A 21,712-nucleotide genomic window follows, 5' to 3' on the forward strand; every position below is an offset into this window, starting at 1 on the left:
GACACCTTTCCAGGCTGCCTGAGTGTATCATCTCCTGACCACATCTCAAAGGCTGAGTGCAGCCACCCTTCAAAGGAAACTCCTTTTTGCAGCTTGTATCGGTGCCATTGTGACCACATTCCCACTCTGGATGGACATAGAGTTGATGGACTAGAGAATCGAATGCTTTGCTCTTCAGCTCAGTTCCCTCCTCACCAATCTCGACTGTCCATCTCTAGTTTCATCCTACCACTTACAAACTTAAAGACTCCGATATACTTTAACTTTTCCGCTAACTTCTCCCACCATCAGCCAAACAGGAGCACTCCACCCACAATTATTCAGCAAATTCAAATAGATTTTCATGATTCATAATAATGACTGACAAATGCTGCAGATAAATAAATACTTTAAATGTCCCCGTGGTTGCTTGGAACTCAATGATGGTGTGTTAAAAGCTGGATCTGCAAACACAGAACTGGCCATTAAGAGAAGACAAAACTTGAATAAAAGCATTTATTCCTGTCATTTGACAAATAATGATCCTATGCTTGTCATTGAAACTGCACATTTGCCCTTTTCACACTGTAGGAATCACAAAAAACACATTATGACTTGTAATGCCAAGGAGTTCTTGATATTAGCTGTGCAGAGCAACCATAATCCATTGAAATCACAGCAGGTTTTTTTTCTTTTTTTTTTAAATAGTTGTGCAGCTGAAGTGAAGACTGATTTTTTGTGGACCATCAGTAAAACACATGGAATTGCTTCAGAAAATCTGGCTCCTTTAAATGAATCCTAAGACCAGTTTTACCATTTTTCCTCTCGAATCATTGTGCAATATACAAATGACACTTATGGAACTTAATCCTGCAGCCAGTGTGGCGTTGCTATTTAAAAAGGTCACTGCAAAGGAGTCTCATGTACAATGTAGCAACATTCAATATTTTACATGCACTGTGAGATGAAAACGATGAAACAAAAAAGGCACACGAACCCTAATAGGCAGTTAACTAAGTTCTGCTTTCAAACAGATGAGTGCAGTCTGTCATTGAGCCTGCAGCACTGAGACACATGGGAATGCAGGAGGTTGCAACTGGAGCATCAGGCCATGTATATTTGCATACAAATATAATCTTCTGGCACATACACTATTTACAGGTTTGATGATTGAGTTAAATATCAACTTAAATAGATTACCAAAATGATAAATAGCTTGGTATATAAATAGTTGATATTAAGTCACTGTAAAGGCATTTTGCTCCCAAGACTGAAAAAAAATAAAATAAAGTGGTTGTAATATTTTCAGGAGCTTAACTCTTCTGACCATAAAGAGTCAAACGTCATGGTGTAAAAAGGCAAGATGAACTTTCGTTTCCCCCTCTGCGATTTAAGCCCCCTTTAGTTTGGGGGGGGGGGATTTGTACCATTTAAACATGTTCTGGGATATTCTTCACTGAGTGACAGCAGGGGAAACTTGGCTGTAGAGTAACCCAACAAAAGAAGGATAATAAAGACTTTTGACCCCCCCCCCCCTCCAAAAAAAAGTGATCTAAATCTTCACTGGCAGAAAAAAATGCAGAGTATCCTCCGAGTAGTTTATTTGGTGGTTTTGTGTTGACCCTTTCATAGTACTCCTTCATCGCGGCTCACATCTTAATCCTGGCGTAAAGTTCATCGATCTGCTCTCTGAAGCGGTTTCGAATCTCGGTCCTCTTGGCCTTCAAGGTGGGCGTCAGCAGGCCGTTCTGCACAGAAAACATCTCGGGATGCATCGCAATATCTCTCACCTGTGGTGAGGAAAAAGGATTTCAAGTGAACGCCGAAGGAAAAAGAAGACTATTAAAGACTTGATAGAAGTCAAACAAGGCACCAGTTACCTGTTCAAAAGACTTGAGTCCTGCTTCTTTGCCCAAATTCAGCATGTCCTCCAAAATGGCCGCCTTCACATCCTAGAGAGCGCCAAAAAAAGATGTTAGGCATCTCTGAAGAGCAGAGCTACAGCTTCAGATTGTTGCCGGTAATGAGTCTGACCTTGTTAGTGCACAGCTCAGAGTAGGATCCTTCAAAGCCTTTTTTCTTGGCCCACATGGGTAAAAAGTCTGGATCGGGTACCACAATCCCCACCAGGCACGCCTGGAAAATTACGACACGGATAAGATGAGGATGAAATGCAACCGTTTGCAGCATTAATGTCAGTACAAGTTTGTGTCTACAAGAAACAAGAGTTGGAATAATCACTAACCTGTAAACTGTCACCATGGACAAATATCTGGGCCACCGGATCGCTGCGATTATAAACGGTTTCTATTTTCTCCGGGGCGATGTACTCTCCTTGTGCCAGTTTGAAAATGTGTTTCTTCCTATCGATGACCTTCAGAGTGCCATTCTGCAATAAACCAACGAAGCAAAGCAAGCGTAAAGCGGACCACAACGATAACCGGAACTAACATCAACACCGCCGCTCATCCTGTTTCACTTACAGGAAGCCATTTCCCAATGTCCCCCGTGTGCAGCCATCCGTCCTGGTCGATCGCCTCGGCTGTTTTCTCAGGGTCTTTCAAGTATCCCTTGAATACATTTGGTCCTTTGACACACACCTAAGGCGACAAAGAAAGATTCAGCGTCATTCCAGCATGCAGAGATTCCCTTTCATCCACTTGTATTACACACGTTTATCATGGTGATCTGGTGAGTGGTGAGAGCACATCTGTTTCTAGCACCGATTTAAAATGGGTACTCTTTTGGAAATTCTATCATTAATGTTTGAATTTCTTTATCAAATTAGTGGAGTATAGAAATGCAGAAAACAGATTATGAAGAGTTCTAAGCATGTGGGAGTGCAGAGTCAAGAGATTCTGCAATGCAGGTTTTCCAAAATTCAGTTGTGTGTATAAAAGGTAAAAGGCAAGTACATAATGTGATCTCCTCCTCAGTTAACATGTTTGATAATAAAGAACGCTCTTACCTCTCCCTCTCCATTGGCTGCCAGGTAATTCATTTCTGCCACATCAACAAGTTTTATGGAGTTGCAGGGTAGAGGAGGCCCGACGTGACCTGAGGACACAATATTCAGTCTAGTTTCATGGTGCAAAACACCGGTCCTCCACACACTGCATAGGGCATCACTGAACAGAAGCCACAGTACTGAATGGTTCTTAGACTAGTATTTGAGCTTTTACCTGCTGACCAGTCTCCAGGCATTGACATGGAGCATCCAGCTGTACATTCTGTCTGACCATAGCCTTCATAGAACTGTTGAAAACATGGATATTAGCAGTTACAAATAAATTTTTTTAAAAAAAACAGGAGAAAAAAAAAAAAACTGCCTTCAGCCTGTTAGATGGGCGCGACAGCGACTCACCTGACAGCCGAGAGCAGCTCGAAGGAAAGTGAGGATGGTTGGGGACACGGGGGCTGCACCTGTGATCATAAGTCTCACACGACCCCCCAGACTCGCCTGCAAAGAGAAAAACACACGCACTGAAGTGCAAAGTTCAAATTCGAAGCTCAAAGTTTTTTAATTACCCACAGGGTAAACTTAATGTGGACTTTCTAAAAGTTCTGGTCAAATCTTAAGATGCATATCTACTGTCTAATCTCAGTGCATGCCTTCTAACAGAGGACAGAATCTCAATCAGAACTGACTATATCGAAGCATTACCACCCCATTACTTTAAAGTAAAGTTAAACAAACACTCACGGCCCCTTGAGAAAGGCGTTTACCTGCACTTTTTTGAAGATGAGTTTGTCCCACATGCTGTCCTTTCGGACCACTCCATTTTTAAGCTCAGACTCTTTTCTTCTGAAGGCAAAATCCAGGAGCCATCTTTTCAGTGGTGTGTTGGCCTGACTAAATACCTGCAGAGGAATGAGATAAAGTGAAAAAGGCAGCACACCAGAGAGACTGTACATACAGTGAAAGAAAAGTTATTATAGTATGATAAAAACTATAAAAAAAAAAGCCCCCAATAAAACAGAGACATTGACCAACTTTGTCAAACATGCGGTTGAGGAGACGAGGGACGACAGGAAAGACTGTTGGCTGCAGCACTTTCAGGTCGTCCATCAGGAGTCGAATGTCCCCTTGGAAGTAGCCTATTCGCGCCCCGTGGATGAGGATTACACCCTAAAGGAAAAGAAAAAAATAAAACTTGTTTATTCCAACAACGGCAAATGAAAATGTGGTATTTCAGCCGCTGTGACACACCACATGCACATTGTTTGTTATTTAAACCTCTTGTTGTCTGTAGATCTAAACTTTGCAATGATACACGCCTGTGTGGCAGCATGTGGTCGGGGAGGATTAGACACTGAACAAATGCATAAGTTATTCATTTAAAAGATAGATATATATATGTATGAAGGAATAACTTAATTTCAGTTTACAGAAGAACACATTTCCATCTGTAGTAGAAAAAAATATATTTAAAGCATGTGGATACAGCTGTAGAAGATGGGTGGATTCATTCAGTTTTCTTTTATTCAGTTCAGACATATGTCAGTAACAATCTTGATCAGCAAAAGTTTGGAGACATGCAGCCAAAATGTTTCAACCAAACTATACGAAGTTAGTGCTGTACATAGAACACACTTTAAATGTTAATGTAAGTAATCGAAGAAAGGTATAAGAAACCGAACACAGGTTTTCTTACAGCAATTCCGACTGTGATCCGTCTCGGGGAAAACCAAATGAATCCATTGCACTACACATTTGAAGGTAAGTAAGCCCACAACATACCTGCACAACTCTCTCAAACATGTGAGCTAGGGGGAGATAGGATACATGAATATCATGGAGGTTCAGCATGCTGTGTACCTGCAGAGGACACACAAAACAAAAACACATGCGCGTATGCAAGTCAAGCACTCAGGTACTGTACCTCCACCACCCTCTCAAACATATGCGCCAGAGGGAGGAAGGAGATGAGCACGTCTTTGCTGCTGGGGTTCAGTGTGTTCTGGACAACACCGAAGAGGGAGGAGAGCACAGGACGGGGGGATTGAAGAGGGTCGACCAGACACAGACAGGGCTTTTCAGATTTTAAACATCACATAGCTCAGCGTTTACACTGTATTCTCTCATAAAAAAAAAATAAATCTCAGGCCTGTAGAGGTGCGCGTTTGGTGTCCAGAAAAATATTTTGTTGATATATATCGTCTTTAGGGATTAATCACATCTCGAAGTAAAACAGACATGAACTGATTTCTTCACTGATTGACTACACACATGTAGAGGAGTGGAAAGTCCTTTTCAGTTTCTCTCTCTCTCGGGCTGCTTGAAGTCTGACCAATCAGCAGAAAGGAAACCAGGGAGTTTGTAAAGCTTGTTACCATGTGAGCACATTTGAACTGAATGCATTTCTGAACTCTCTTCAACAAACAAAAGTCAGTCTCACAGGTGTGTTTGTTTACCTCTGTTATTTTAATGAAAGCCGCGGTGTTCGAGATGATATTTCCATGAGTAAGAATAGCGCCTTTAGGGTTTCCTGAGGGAGGATAAGGAAGATAAGACATGACGTGGAAGCAAAAGACATTTCCCAAGTGTTAAACCGATCGGCTCTTTAGTTACCGGTAGTTCCAGATGTGAAGCAGATAATTGCGAGGTCCTCTGGTTTTGGAGGCTGTAATCAGATCAGAAGTTACACTAATTCAGATCATGAATTGCTTTTGAGTTTAACGCATGTACGGGCATCCTTTTGCGACCATGCAAAAGCCAATCTTTCCCTTCGATGGACTCCCATTGACTCAGAAAATGATCCATGTTGAAACAAAGACATTGTCATTGCAGTAAATGCAAAAGAATTAGGAGCCATTTTTCTCCACATAGTCAACACGTCAGGTGAGGTTCTGTCCGCCTGAGCTGACCTGATGTTGCTACTCACCACTGGTTTCTGATGGTTAGCTTTACCCAAAGCCTGGAAACAAAACAAAACAAAACAAACAAGTTTGACCATGTCTGCAGGAAAATGGAACACACCGCACATCAGGGCCTGATTTACACAACCTGAACATGAGTTACAGCAATGCAAATAGCTACTAGATTTGCAAATGTACTCGGAGGATACAGTGGGGAGAACAAGTATTTGATACGCTGCCGATTTTGCTGGTTTTCACACTTGCAATGCATGTAGAAGTCTGTCATTTTTATCATAGGTGCTCTTCAAGTGTGAGTGACGGAATCTAAAAACAAAATCCAGAAAATCACACGGAATGATTTTTTTAATAGTTCTTTCGCATTTTATTGCAGGAAATAAGTATTTGATACATCAGAAAAATTTACTTAATACTTAATACTTAATACCTTTGATTGCAATTACAGAAATCAGACGTTTCCTGTAGTTCTTTACACGTCTTGCACACACTGCAGCAAGGATTTTGGCCCACTCCATACAGTTCTTCTGTAGATCCTTGAGGTTTCAAGGCTGTCGCTGGGCAACAGAGTTTCAGGTGTCTCCAGAGATTTTCAATCGGGTTCAGATCTGGAGACTGGCTAGGCCACTCCAGGACCTGGAGATGCTTCTTACGGAGCCACTCCTGAGTTGCCCGGGCGGTGTGCTTCAGGTCATTGTCATGTTGAGCATCTTCAGTGCTCTTACTGAGGGAAGGAGGTTGTTGGCCAATATCTCACGATACATGGCTCCATCCATCCTCCCCTCAATGCTGTGCAGTCGCCCTGTCCCCTTTGCAGAAAAGCATCCCCAAACCACCTCCGTGTTTCACTGTAGGGATGGTGTTCTTGGGTTTGTACTCTTCCTTCTTTTTCCTCCAAACACAGCGAGTGGAGTTTAGACCAAAAAGCTCCATTTCCGTCTCATCTCACCACATTACCTTCTCCTACACCTCATCTGGATCATCTATATGGTCATAGGCAAACTCCAGACGGGCCTGGATATGTGCTGGCTTAAGCAGAGGGGCCTTGCGTGCACTGCAGGATTTTAAACCATGACGGCGCAATGTATTACTAATAGTTTTTTTTGGAAACTGTGGTTCCAGCTTGCTGCAGGTCATTGACCAGGTCCTGCCGAGTAGTTTTGGGCTGTTCCCTTCCCTTCCTCACGATCATTGTAACCCCACGAGGTGAGATCTTGCAGGGATCTCCAGACCGAGGGAGGTTGACTGTTATCTTTGTCTTCTTCCATTTTCTGATTATTGCACCTACAGTTGTTGTTTTCTCATTAACCTGTTTGCCTATCTTCCTGTAGCCCATTCCGGCCTTGTGCAGGGCTATCATTTTGTCCCTGATGTCCTTGCACAGCTCTCTGGTCTTGGCCATTGTGGTGACGTTGGAGTTTGTTTGTGTGTGAGTGTGGACAGGTGTCTTTTTATTCTATTTAGTTCAAACAGGTGCAGGTAATACAGGTAACATGTGGAGAACAGGAGGGCCTCTTAAAGAAAAGGCAAAAGGTCTGTGAGAGCCAGAATTCATACTGTTTGGTAAGGTATCAAATACTTATTTCCTGGAATAAAATGCGAAAGAATTATTTAAAAAATCATTCCGTGTGATTTTCTGGATTGTGTTTTTAGATTCCGTCACTCACACTTGAAGAGCACCTATGATAAAAATTACAGACTTCTACATGCATTGCAAGTGTGAAAAACAGCAAAATCGGCAGCGTATCAAATACTTGTTCTCCCCACTGTACGTGTTGTAATATTTCACGGAAAAGATGAAAATGTTGCAGGACTAATGATGCCCTCATAGACAAACATCAATAAAGAATCAGGCAGCTCGTTACTCTTACCTCAACATCCTTTAAACTCAGAATCTCGATGCCACTCTCCTTTCCTCGGGTCACCAGATCACTGTCAAAAGCCTCCATGAGAACAATCGTCTTTACTGTTTTCCCTTGTCCACCTACGCAGTCCAGAATCATCCGAGCCTTTTCAGGCACGTCGCAGATCACGGTGGACATGGCAGCTGAAAGAGAGACGACATCGAATTAACGACTCATCTTTTTAATATCCGTGTCTGAGAGCCGCAGCTTCTGTCTGCAGGTGAGGTGTAGTTAGTGATGATGGTGATTGATGATGTTGTTGTTTTTTTTTTTTTTTAATACCTTTTTCAATAATGTAGCCAATAGCCTCTGAGCCGAGTGTGTCATAAAGTGGGACAGCCACCAAGGAGTATGTGTAACAGGCCAGCTCTGAAATGGTCCACTACACAGAAAATAGGCCAACATTATGAATTTAAATTCCATAAAAAAAAACAAAAACAAACAATGCACTTAAGAATGCTGATGGTGTAGACATGAGAGAAAGAGGAAGACACATTGTATGGAGAGAAAAGCTTTGAAAAGGTCACAACTTCGCATTACATTATTATACTGCAAATAAAGAGATTGACAAACAATTCAAACACACGAAACAAAGTTTTCCACAGAAACTTCCACCAGCACTTGAGCATTTCACATTGTGAAACAATAAAAAACAGACAACAAAAAATATAGAATAAATAAATAATAATACTTTGGAGGGTATGTCTATAAATGTGGCACATCTAACTACTAATCTAAACCACTGCAGCTCCTTCAAGCTGGATGGGCTCTGCTGCTGTTCGGTAATTTGCCATCAATCCTGAATCAGATTGAGGTCTGGACTTTGACTAAGATATTCCAAAATGGAGCAGCACAAAATGAGGAAAATACTGAGATGGTGGTATGAGTTGCAACATAGAAAAAAGCCCAACAAAGCATGCAGAGGTGCAGAAAGTGCAGGCCTCGTAACACACCTGCGCTTCTCCAACCGTTTCATGTCAAAATGTTTGCAGTGAAAAACAAAAGTCTAAAAGCTACCACCTCCGTTAAACCACTCGGGTGTTGCCTTAACAGTATAATTAGGGTCCTTGTCATGCTGAAATGTAAACCTCCATCCCAGTTTCAATTCTCTGGAAGACTGAAAAAAGGTTTTCCTCGAGAATTTTGACTTTTTTAGCACCATCCATCACTCACAGTTTAGAATAACTTCCCAGGCCAAACATCCACACAGCATGATGCTGCCTACACCATGCTTCGCTGGTGGGGAGGTGTTCTTAGGATGATGAGTTTGGGCCACTAATTTTCCTTGATGTCCCCCCAAAAAATTCAGATTTAGTTTAATCTTCCATGTGTGGGGAATTATCAAATGCTTTTTGGTGGTTTGTCTTCACCGGCAAGCAAGGAACAAGGGGCACCACCAAGCAAGCAGTGCAACAAAGCAACAAAGGATGTAAATATTATAGAAACGTTAACAGACCAGACTAGATAGTTGACAGCAGAGGGTAAAACACAATAATGCAAGTGCGAAGGGTGATAACATTTGAGTTACCTCAGGTCTGTTCTGGGAAAAGATGCCAACATATTTGTCTCCTGTGTGAGACTGTCCTCTATGAAGGAGGGCGGATCCAATGTTCTCTGCTCTGTCTACAACCTGTGCAGACACAACGGACCATTCTTAAAATTTCAGGGAAATTGGATTGTGGCCTTGGGTGCAGTTCCGTGTTAACGTGCCTTCCCTCACCATCTTTCACACCTCACCTCTCTATAAGACTGCCACTCATACGGTTGGTTTGGTTTCCTCGATCCGAGACAAGGTCCATTATCTGGCAAAGGAAAATCAAACTCAATTTTCTCTCTTTTCACTGCATTCAAGTAGTTTCCTGTTCAGCTGATACAAATAATACACTCACTTGATACTCTGAGTCCTCGCTGGAACACCTCGTATATTGTGCGTGCATCAGGGTAGTAGTGCGTCATGTGCTCGTCGCTGCTGTTCAGCACTGATCTTCTGGCATTTTCTTCACCCTGCGAAGAAAGTAACGTCCACAAGGTAATGACCGCCTGACTTCTCCGGAGCCGTACTTTGTGATACTAGAACGCGTTTGTGTGTCGACAAATATCGACAAAGCCCCCCTCGCTTTGTTCGTCTCTTTAGATGTGAGACGAACTTTTCACTACTGCAAATGTTGGCTGGAGTAAGGATGTCATTGCTTGTAATTTGAAAAACTGCACCAACATCAGCTGTGATTTAGTTCCGTGATACGATCCAGCAAACATTCCAGCAGAAGGAGGCCAGCTGGTCAGTTTTCTTTTGTAATTTGGGTATGCTGCAGTGGATGGTTATTTCAGAGCATTTCCCACTACTGTAACCAAGGGCAGAAAGAAAACCAGAACCAGAAGAAAAGATCCAACTTACAGGTATTTCCACCGACTGCAGTCCAAGATCACAGGGCGGTTTGAGGGCTTTTGGTCGGGTGGCAAACCAGTACGTAGTGATGGCAGCGAAGGCACCCATACCCATGAGCGCATTTGTGGGAAAGCCTCGGACATATTGCCGAACCTCATCCAGCTCGGGAATCCGTAGCTGTCTCAGGACTTCCTGAGCCTGCATGTCTGTTCTGCACTGATCCTGCCGAGAAACGGAGAAAACAAAGTACAATGAGGACACTTTGTCTGATCCCTTTACTTCTTCGTGTGCGTTTCATTTTCATTTGTTCTCAGAAATTTGTTTTAAAAAAGAGTCCCAACACCTCTGACATAAGCATACAGTGCTGTGCTGTGTATAAGTCTCGAGCCATCCCTCATTTCTTAATGTTTTCCTTCCAAGGACTCTTCCATAATCAAACTCTCCCAGAATCTAGTGGTCGAGAGCAATAGTTTCTGAAGGTCTTTCAAAGTTTTTCTTTGAACATCAGCTGCCTTTAATTCTTGATTTTCAGTCCAGACTTTGTGCCCGACCATTTTCAGAGGGCTGAACCAGTGTTGTGTCAACAAATAACATGCATTCGGTTCGGTTGATCCATCTACTGCTCACTGAAGCCTCATCAGAAATGGTCTCTGTGGATGGGTGGCTGCCAAGAGGCCATTCTTACTCTAAAAACCAGTGGCAAAGGGTCTTTTGGAGAGATGGATCCTCTCTAGAGCCTGGACCACAATCATTAAAGCAGTGTGGGATCATCTCGACAAAGAATTAAACAAAAGGCAGCCAACATCCAAAGAAGAGCTTTGGAATATCCTTCAAGGAGCCTGGAGAACTATTCCTGAAGACTCCTTAAATAAATGGCAGAAAGCTTGTCTAAGAGGGTTCAGGCTATAGAGGTGCTCATAGCATAGATTGACTTTCAAATTTGTTAGAATTGTAAAAACTCAAAAACACTTTTTACTTATATACTGTATTCTACTTCACTAAACGCAGCACCCATTTCCCATATTGTTGGCGATATATAAAGAAATAAAGGGGTGGCTCAAGACTTTTGAGCAGTCCTGTAATCCTGTAATTTACCTTTTCAAGCATCTGACTTGGTCTGGTCTGTGGCTGCATATCAAACAATAAGTGCAACACTTAATAAGCTTAACACAACTGAACTGAGGCAGAGGTATGCGATTTTTGATTGGTCCGTCAGCGAGATTATGCAAAAAATTCCCCAGCCTAATTTCATGGAACAAAAGAATGGAGGTGGAGCATTACCAAAAAGAAGAACCTCCAACATTTTTCTTCACAATCTGAATGGCATTCTTTAAAATTGCACAACTGGGTTTCTGCCTTGGCTGAAGAGGAGTTCCCCCGTTTTCAGGGGATTCTTATTAACAGTCACCCATTTCGATAAAGATCAAAATGAATAAACATTAAAGAGAATGATTTGAAACAGAGGATCTAATCCTCCACCAAGGCAGAAACCAAATTGCACCATTTGAAAGAAAGCAATCTTTATCTTAAATGTAACAGTACAACATTTACTAGGCCAAAGCATCTTATATAGCACTTTTTAACTTATCACGGTTCACATTTCTCATTCACACAAGTACTGACATCCAGCCTCTCATTTTATGTATAGGCAGTCTATATATGCAGCCCCTTTTTCCTCCATCATGCGTATAATCACATACCAATAAGCATAATGGGGGTTTTGTTTTGCCAGAGGGCACTTTGACATGTAGAGGGTGGATGGCTACTCTAGCAACTGACCTCCACATATTTGTCAATTGCCAGCTATCTCTGTTAAACTAAATGTTGCTAATTGATGCATTGACGTATATGGCATTCTGGAAAAAGCTACAGTTGGGTAACATTGATGTGAAAATAAACTCAATGCATGTTGATGTAACAAAAATACAGTTTAAAACAAAAATAAAGCTTCAGGGATGAATCCACAGTGAATCAGCCCTTTAACGCAGTCATCAGCGACCACTTCGCAACTGCTACCTTCTGTTATTTGGATTCAAGTTCTGACAAATATAGTTATAATATCTAACATGTAACAATAAGTTATGATGTGAAAATATCCGACAGATGAGCACAGAAATTATGGAAAAGCGAAAAACATGTTCCAAGTACCCCTGAGAATTGACTTTGACTTATTTTTAATAGCTCTAATGTGTGTCCCCAGAAAAGCATTATACTATACAAGTAAGAAAACTGACCTTTGTGACTTGACCTCTTTTTTTATTTTTTTATTTTTAAACAAAGACAGATCATTATTCAGTCAGTGGTAGGACAAGCTAGAACTTTGCTTGCTCTGAAACTCCCCTGCACAGACAGGCAGCCACCGCCTGGACACTGAAAACTCCTCAGAGAGGCTACTCGCTCTGGTAAGAACATCAATACCCTGCTTCACTTAGCAAGTGGTTGTTTGCTGCTGTATTGGCATCCACTTGAAATCAAATTCCTCTATAAAACACCAACACACCACCACATGGCCTATTAATGACAGAATAAAGTAGTTTTGTAGGTACTCTTAGTGACATTTTAGGGTTTGTAATGTCTTGGAAGATTATTTGAAAATCTCGATGGCCTGCCCTGCACTCACAGGCGAATTCCATATTTGCTAAATCAATGATTCATCAGAAATGTTGAATTTCAACAAACAGTGGGTGGTGTCTAATCAGGCCACATGAGCTGACCAATCAGAGTAGAGAAGCCTTTTCCAGAGGAAACATGTAAAAGTGTGGAGGCAAAAGCACTTGGCCAGCCGTTTGATGGGAACCTTTTTTTTTTTTTTTAATGTTAATAGAGCTTATTAACGAGTTTCACTTTTAAAGTAATCTAATTTTGTCTTCTTAATTCATTTTCAGAAGAAACCGATAGTAAATGTTAGCGAAGTGTCAAATTCTGCAAAACAACATGAGTGACTTAGAGAACTTTTAGTGGCTGCTCAACATGCTTTCTGTGAGTTGCCTATTTAAAAAAAACTAATATATATTAATCGGCCCCACTAATATCAGGTCAAATGGTTGAGAAATACGTAGTCAAAAGATACGTCTTTGCATGTGTGCAGTTTTCCTTTCCAGCTCTTTTGTTGCGGACAGAAAGGAAGATGTGCTATCCTATTCAACAGCTGTGCACTTGGAAACAAAGACAGAGGAAGGAAATATGACTCCGCACACATTTTCTAATCACAAGCCTCAATGGAGTCATACAGACACAGCCACAGACATTGAACCACTTGTTTCTGAAGGGAAGAAAATCTTTCTGCTCAGAATATTCTAGAGATGACCTCACTGGGCTGAACTCTTATACTTTAGAGTCCTGGAGATATCGTTCAGCCCTGCTAAAATTTTAATATGTCAGATATGCCAGAATTAGAGCAGCTACTGAGACTATTAACTCCATAGAAGATGGAAACGAGTTGAGCCTACGGCAGGGAAGATCAATCTAAACTCTCTGATAAAGCTAATTTGCAACCATTTTTAAATGCTAAAGTCTTAAAATAGGCTCACATGATTTAATAGAATTGTCCTCATCATAAATTCACATTAATTTTCAACCTATCAGGGCATTCAGGTCAAACCATCTGACCTCTGGATTGGAGGTAAATGAAGTGAACTGCCATCACAGAGGTAACAATTGACTTCTCACCTACTTCTATTATTACCACCATGCCCATGACAAATGGGACTAATGCCAACTGGGACAAAATGCTGTAGAAATGATGCCAAATAAATGTATTATGAATGAATTCAAATTGACAACAAGCAGTCTGTGCCAAAATTAGATTTTTGTTAATCTAACTTCAATATCTGAACCACAAAGTACGAGCACAGTTCATTAAAGATATTCAGCAGTTATGTTTGTCCTTCAGGGAAGAAAAAAAATGACTCAGCGTTAAATCCCTCAAATGGTTTAGACTTACAGGTGTTACCATGACTCAACATAGGGGGGGGGTAAATAATCACACTAACTCTAAGTCATGTCCACGTCAATTTAAAATTCTGCTCAAAACACATTCCGAAAGTTCAGTTCAGATTAGTGACAAACCGAATCATAATTCATGTCAGTACTCACAGTCCTGCAGTGTGTAAATGAAGAAAGTTCGAGATTGTGTCCAAAGTGGAGACGTGCAGTTATCTGAAAGTCCCGGCACTGCAGCAGTAGCTATTAGAAGGACTCACACTGACCTCTAATAGACCTCTGAAGTTCTCACAACTATGAATAGCAGAAACACGCCCTCTCTCAAACAGAAACACAGACGCATGAGACACCCCTTACACTCCACTCACTACAGCTCACAGCAGTTTGATCCAAAGGTGGTTTTAAAAAAAAATAAAAAAATACTTCAAACCCATCTAATATGAAATGGGGCTCTTTGCTTTCACAGCCACAAATGTTAATGGTGACCACTAAGACAAAGTGCCGCAGGAGATTCAAGCATTTATCCTCACAGATGGTTTATTCAAGAATGGACAAACAGTATCTTATCATACGTTATGTGGACACAGCAACAGCAATTCCTATGTTGCTGAGCATCAATTCAGCTAAAACTGTCCCAATAAAGGGATACACACCCTATGATACACAGAGTCTGTGTATGATAACTGATAAGTGTGTAGACTGATACTCCCCTGCATTTTTTTTTGTCTGAACTAAATGACTCACCCGACATACACATGTTCAAGTCTGAGCATGTATGCAGATTCCAGGAAGTCGCTGACGTTTCCAGTTCTTTCTCTGAGATTTAACTGAGACTTTGACTGGAGAATAGAAGATGTCATACAGATTCATACATTTACCTGCTCAACTCGTCAGCCACAATGAAGAGAGTGAAGAAGCAGTCCGAGAGTGCGTGAACTCATCAGTACTGAGTGTGGAAACTAAAACGGATATGAGTCAGTGCAGAGTGGGCAAACAATGTGAATGAAGCAATGTAGAGGGAAACTATTGTAGTTTCATCATTTTACACTGTATTTGAATGTGTCATTTGATGTGATCTATATTTTATGGACATAAAACCCAACAAAACTCACTGTTCTGTTCGGCAATCGTTACCAAGTCAAAAGCGAGCCACACCGTGCGACGTTGACCTGATAGCTGTTGTACGTATGTTGAGCGGTTAAAGCACACGACTGTACTTCATCCACAGTTAGAGGACGTATCTTACAAACGACGCCTCTACACACAACTTAACTTGATTTTTTTTTCTTTTTTTAAAAATAATTTTTCAAGTTTAACCTGCTGCATATGTGAGTGTTGCACTGATCAGCGTTTGATCACAGCAGAGGGGAAAGATTGTCATCCTGAATGTCCGACTGTCGGAACATCGCCTAAAGATATCACAGCCGTTCTTTCAGATTGGTTAGCTTTGGTGTGGGACAGCCCATAATCACACACCGTTCACCCAGATTGATGCAGTGAAAAATATTAAGGGAAAATATATCACCTGCACTAACAAACTGACACAATAACTGTATCCAACTTTCCTAAATGAGCAGAAATACAATACATTTTCCTTTAAAAAAAAAAAAAAAAAGTATCACATTAAAAACCGCGACCAAGAGCTTTTAGAAATGTCAGGATCTGCTTGCGCTGTTGGTTCACATCGACTCTGACATGTCCGTGTACATTTATGTAGGGTAGAAGATGAAGATGAGCACAAACCCTGTCATCTGAGAGTCTGAGAGTTGAGGCTTTCTACTATTTTTCAATTATTTCTTGAGATCCGTTGATTTAATAAAAATCTAAACTTTTTTTTTCTTTAGGGATTTGCTATTTTAACACACGACTTCCTCCAGTATGTCTCCTACTCATTTTATTTATCATTTTACAGGATACACGAGTACAAGAGAGCTATCGGTCAGTTAAACGGTTATTAGAGTCGCACTCTCAGAGTGTGTCTTTCAGTCAGGTGGGCAGCAGCAGGTGCGTGCCATCAGTGTCATACTTGGCTAACAGTTGTTGGAGGTAAAAGGTACTCCTACAACCCCCGACCCTCCACCCTCCACCCTCCACCACCTCCCCTCTCCATACTTGGCCTGGGAGGAGGACAAGCCAATGGCAGAGCAAGTGCACTGGTCACCCCACACCCCAGCACACAAACACAAGACACTGGAAAAAAAAAGTGGGAGGGCAGTAGGTTCATTTGACACATAACAGAACATGAAGACAGGCTGGCAGCAGCCTGCAGCTCACAGGCACACCACGGCTCTGCTGTTTCATACAAGAAAAACTCAAACCGCGGCCAGGAAGTTACAGCAATAAAACACATAGTTGGTCAATCAGACTGAATTCCTCTAAAATGCTTTCAGCTCTTCTTTGCACCGACACTAAAGAGACACATGAGTGACTGTGCAACTAGTTATCTTTAGTGTCAAACATCAGGTCAAGCCATTTAAGCTCATCATTTCAGCCTTATCAGTGGAGGATTAACACATAAAGCCTTTAAACACACAAAACGTAATCCCATTGCGGCAAGACGGGTGCCTTAAGATCTCAGAAGCAGCTTTCTTTTGGCCTAAAATCTGCACAACATGGAGAATACAGAATGCATCTCTGCTGTTGTGTCAACAGCAGAAGTGTAAGTAATCAAACTGTCTGCATGGCTGCACCATGGCTGTATTTGGAAGGACTATGAACTAGATCATTGGCCCTTGTTCATTCAGATGAAGGCTGTTCACTGATGCACACACTGATCCAGAGAGTGGTCATTTGGGTTCACAAAAGCTTCAGTCGTTGGCCAGAAATCAAATACTGCTTTTTTCTTTTCCTTTTCATGCTGCTGTCTGAAATCAGGGTCAAATTGTTTGAGAAGCTGCTATGAATCTTGATAGTTTGACACAGTTATGTTTGAAAACTGCAAAGGCTGTGCAAGAGCTGAAACTACGAGGCATGAGTCATTGCTGGATTGTAAACATGACTATTTGTAAAAGGGAGATATATTTTGCTAATGAGTAAACATACCATCACTGTGTAAAAGACAGTTCATAACAAGAATAACAGAAATCTGTGCAACCCTCTTATCCTCCACATCCTTGCTGTAGGTCGATGATTGTTATAGATTTTCTTCTTAAAATAGCTCACAGGAGAGGAATACTGGTGTTCAGTCAGAATCAGACAGTTAAAGTCCAACTTCCTCACAGACATGTTGCAACACACTGGGCTATAAGAAGAACAAGTAGAAACACATACAGTGGTTAATACCTGTTGGATATAGTTGTCTGGTTGCTGACAATTTCAGCAGTGGTATAGGCAGAAGCTTCCAGCCAACTGACAGACCAGTTCAGCTTGTAATTTTTTTTTCTTTTTACAATGAATGAGGAGTGTGCAAAATGAGACTCTCTTGTATGAAGTGAATACTCTGTGTGTTGAATATGATGGAGCAGCTGACAGCCAACAAGAAGTCACAGAGAAAAACAGGCCGTTTGTCACTGTGAGGCTACCGGATGATTGCTGAAGCTCACGTGGCTTCACTGTGACGTCTTCCATGTGCTTCCACCCTCTGCCTGACTCGTGTCCATCCTCGCACAGTCACATTCAGCCTTAGTTTTAGGAGCCAAAGGATGACCTTGTACAATAAGACCACGCTTAAGAATGCAGGTCCTGACCTCCCCCCACCACCACCACCACCACCCCTACCCTTGAAACCTCACACTCGTGGTCATGTGACCATGCAATGGAGAAATGTATAGGCGGAGGGAGGGTGGAGGATGGGATTTAGGAAATGGAACAAAGTTCACACCCCCGTCAGCAGCCACCAACACAGCATCAGGGCACACTGCCTTGACAACACAGGTCAAAGACAGCCTGCCACGACTCTGATACTCCCGTATTATATGATCCTTTGAAGCTTTTTAAAGCTGAACTGCTGATGTTCAGTATTTATCCAGAGCAACATCTTTACTGATCCTGCCAACATGCTGGACTAACCAGCAAACACTCATCTAAAGAAACGTTCAATATATTGTTCTGGAAATGAGCTTTGATGAACTTTTTCAACCGAAACCACGATGCACCCGTCATATATTCAGGTGTGCAATAATATATATATAGCAACAACTTACTCAAACGAGCAAAGGAGGTATTTATGGTGTCACACCAGTAACCCTTCAGCACCTGACGAGATGTTATACAACGCAGACTATTAAAGTGGAATGACTGAGCCCTGAGAAAATTTGAGATATACGTCAACTTTGGATTAATTCCTTGTTAAAGTTTCACAAGGAAAAACCATTTTTCAAGAAAACAGGATTCACAGAAGGACATTCTCTTTAAACTCCAGCATGACATTTTTGAGGTTTTTCAAGCCTTAAATTGCTGCTTTCACATGATTCTTTCAAATTCATTCCACACGGTCAGAGACGTCAGTAAAAGCTGTTTGGGATTATGTGGGGTTTTTTTTTTTTTTCTTTAAGTCTTCTCCGGGCTGAAATCTGTTATAAAGGTCACATGTCAGAGCTGATTGATGTGTAAACAACGCTTCTTTTTGCTTGCTTCAATGCCAAAACAGACACAAAACCTCCTACTGGTATTCTCAAATGACCAAAGAAGACCACAAACATGGTGGCAGCTTGCGCCCCGACTGACACCACCACAAACACTCCCTCTGTTTGCTATAATGAAAGCTGCTCCTGTCCTCAAAGGAAACGCATGATTGCATCTGCATGGTCACTTTGCTGACTGTTAGCTGTACATGTGACTGCACTGAATGGTCAAAACAGCACTTGAAGAAAATAGACAATCACTTGCTTGACTTGCATTCCGCAGATCCCTGTGAGAGGAAGTCTGCCATAAAACATCTGCAGGGCTAGGTGTATCTCTGGTCTGCACCCCGTCTCTTAATGGCTCAAAAACGAGGTGTTTTTTTCTGCTTTTCTTTAAAGTGCATGGTGGAGCACCCACAGTTGATTTCAAAACTTCAATAAGTCACAACTATCAGTCTGTCGCTCCTTGTCTGAGTGGTTTTGGTGTCTTGTCTAAGCTTTCAGGGGAAATAACAGAAATCCTCACTCTGAAATACTGCAGTTTCAGTGTCAGCAGCATATATTGTATAAAGGAAGTAGAAAACTTTTTGAGGCTTTGAGTTTGGAATATGATTGGCAATCTTATGGGACTTTCGGACTACGGGGACCTTTGAAAAGTTCTGAGAACTACTGGTTACATCTGGATTCTTCTCCTTTTTGGTGTCCGCGCCAGAAGAACTGTTTTTATAAGATAGTTTTTCGGCTTCTTCAGAATAGGAGCTTTCCTAGCACGAGGGGAACCATCTGTATGACGAACGGTGACATAACTGCACGGTGACTGGATGAACGTTTCAGCGCAACACTGGAATCTACCTACACACCTTAAACTTGGGAAACATTAGTCAAAAGTAACCCAGTTCCTTACATTAGCCTCTGAAAACGTAAAGGAAATACAGAGGAATGGAGCGGAGCTTTAACCTGCTGTTTATCAGGCCTCACCGCCACAGTGGAATCAATCTCCTCCTTCCCCCCGGCTGGGAGCGTCATTATTGCAGCATTCCTATCTTAGGTGCAAATGCATTCAGAGAAAAGGTCCTTGAAGGTTGTTGAAGACATCGTCGAGCTCCTCAGTCCTCTTAACTGGTCATTTACGGTAAAACTAGGCTAACACAGTAGACTGGCTCAGAGTAAAGGTAAAAGAAAGTTTCAGTTCCAGCTGTATGACAATGGCAGTTTCAGAGACACTGTATAGTAGTATAGTGAAGGAAAGTCTACGTTATGATATTGTAAAGCACGTCTGTTACACCAAATATGTGTTCAGAGTCTAGCAACATGTGTGTCCTGGTATTTCCTCCAGTTGCTTGGCAACTGTTGCTTTCCCCTGAAATAACACAGCCTCCATGAAAACATCAGTGCAATCATGCCTGGTCAGAAACATAATATCTAACTCAGTGTTTTCCAATTCTCAGATTAAGGATGTCAGAAAATCAACACTGGTCAGTCTCTGATGCACGCTCGCTGGTGAAGTCTGAGCTTCGATATTCTAGGACAATGACGCAATCGTGCAAGAAGGAACCAGCTCATACTCAGATTTTTTTTTAGTTTGATTGAAGATCTATGATTTATGTGTCCATTCCTGAGGTGGTGCTGCTACTGCAACTTCTTCATGAATGACAGAGGGGATTGCATTGTTTAGTAGGTCTTGCGCGCGCGCTCACACACACACAAAGACAGTGAGTTATGAGCGATGTGGCGGGATGCCACCACATGAACCAGGATATAAAGGTTTCATTGTTCCTCTCACACACCACATATGACCGTTAACCAACCAACAGAAAACTACAGGGCAGTCGTGTATGCGACAAAGTGGGCGCGAGGGAGACACGCAAAAAAAGTTCCCATACAAAGTACAACTGGACACTCCTTCTCTTCTCATCCCTGAAGATATGTTTTCATTTCATAACAGCCTCGCGCACACGCACGTCTCTCGGAAAGAAAAGGGAAGTTAAAAAAACTCCGCAGAAACAAACACCTTATTTTGATTAAAGGCGCGACGCTAAACGCGCTGTTCAAGAGGCCGCAGCGGGATGGACGGAAATGGAAGATGCAACACGTAGAAAAGAATACAAGAAGCGCCTCGCCTCTGATGTATTTGAGGTTACAATAAACGCAGGCTTTCCGCAGGATCGCAGTTTGCTCTCAGTTCTGTAATCATGCCACGAAGCATCCATTGCCCAGCTACGTCTGAATATATCAATTTAACGGCGGATATTGTTGAACCAACCTGTGGGCAGCTGTAGACTTCAACGTGACTCTTGAGGAAGAAGCGACAGCGGCAGCGGCTGTCTATGTTTAGATGAGCTGGTGAGGCGCTCGACCAATGGGAAGCAGCTTTACATGCTGCGTTGCCTAAATGATGAGAGGCGTTCACTCATTGGCCCAATGTGTCGTGACTGTGACGACTGGACGTGTAAACTCTCCAAAGGTACGGATATACTCCGAAAGTTTACAAGTGTTGTAGCACACAGGCCTGGTTACGTTGATGTTACTTTCTTTCTTTCTTTCTTTCTTTCTTTCTTTCTTTCTTTCTTTCTTTCTTTCTTTCTTTCTTTCTTTCTTTCTTTCTTTCTTTCTTTCTTTCTTTCTTTCTTTCTTTCTTTCACCAGGCACTAGGTGGTGATCCCATGCTCTGACACAGACTGTATCGTTCTCAATCTATAACAATCTGTAATAATTTGAACAGTTCCAAGCCATATTTTCAAACATTCTTTCAAACAAATGTACAGAGAGAGGGAACTGTTTATCAAGAAAAAAAAAAAAGACAGTACCAGTACCAGTGGGTGCAGGGGATAGGTTTTTCTTTGTGTTCAGTCTTTGTGACAGATGTTTCACTGTTCCTCAGCTGACGTGAATGGTACATGCTTGACTGCTGGTTCTGTATCAGCTGTCAAGAGAATGCTCACAGCAAACGGCTTACAGAGTTTCTTGAAAGAAACCACTCTTACACTCTCAAAACAGGAAGAAGAAGAAGCGACTGAAAGTGGGCCATCAGACTGAGGATAACCTGAGGAGGATGTTTATGTTCA

The 21,712-nt window shown here is 41.8% G+C and overlaps 1 protein-coding gene across 3 annotated transcripts; it reads right to left on the reverse strand.

The window, feature by feature from the left end:
- Window positions 1-481: 481 nt before the first annotated feature.
- On the reverse strand, window positions 482-20,991 carry LOC140305968 (long-chain-fatty-acid--CoA ligase 1-like). 3 transcript variants are annotated; one of them, XM_072385032.1, is made up of 21 exons: window positions 20,911-20,991; window positions 10,153-10,365; window positions 9,647-9,761; window positions 9,495-9,559; window positions 9,286-9,387; window positions 8,040-8,139; window positions 7,725-7,900; window positions 5,865-5,897; window positions 5,552-5,603; window positions 5,395-5,468; window positions 4,721-4,798; window positions 3,974-4,108; window positions 3,706-3,840; window positions 3,344-3,439; window positions 3,162-3,234; window positions 2,948-3,036; window positions 2,463-2,579; window positions 2,225-2,368; window positions 2,014-2,115; window positions 1,860-1,931; window positions 482-1,769 (listed from the first exon to the last, which is right to left on the reverse strand). In XM_072385032.1, exons 2-21 carry the CDS (start codon window positions 10,345-10,347, stop codon window positions 1,629-1,631), a joined length of 2,094 nt encoding a protein of 697 aa, XP_072241133.1. In that variant the 5' UTR covers window positions 10,348-10,365; window positions 20,911-20,991; the 3' UTR covers window positions 482-1,628. The 3 variants fall into 3 exon arrangements, with proteins under 3 accessions (XP_072241133.1, XP_072241135.1, XP_072241134.1); XM_072385034.1 differs by lacking the exon at window positions 4,721-4,798 and adding an exon at window positions 4,863-4,940; XM_072385033.1 differs by lacking the exon at window positions 20,911-20,991 and adding an exon at window positions 14,239-14,356.
- Between the last annotated feature and the right edge of the window lie 721 nt (window positions 20,992-21,712).

The sequence above is a fragment of the Leuresthes tenuis genome, unplaced genomic scaffold (assembly GCF_036924035.1).
Source record: "Leuresthes tenuis unplaced genomic scaffold, fLeuTen1.0.hap1 SCAF_4, whole genome shotgun sequence".
Classification (NCBI taxonomy): domain Eukaryota; kingdom Metazoa; phylum Chordata; class Actinopteri; order Atheriniformes; family Atherinopsidae; genus Leuresthes; species Leuresthes tenuis.

Coding starts and splice junctions, on each gene's coding strand:
- LOC140305968 (XM_072385032.1), bottom strand. CDS start 10,347: ATGCAGGCTCAGGAAGTCCTGAGACAGCTACGGATTCCCGAGCTGGAT. Junction 9,388..9,494: donor AGTGGCAGTCTTATAGAGAG/GTGAGGTGTGAA, acceptor GTGTCTGCACAG/GTTGTAGACAGAGCAGAGAA. Junction 2,580..2,947: donor CAGCCAATGGAGAGGGAGAG/GTAAGAGCGTTC, acceptor TTGTCGCCTTAG/GTGTGTGTCAAAGGACCAAA.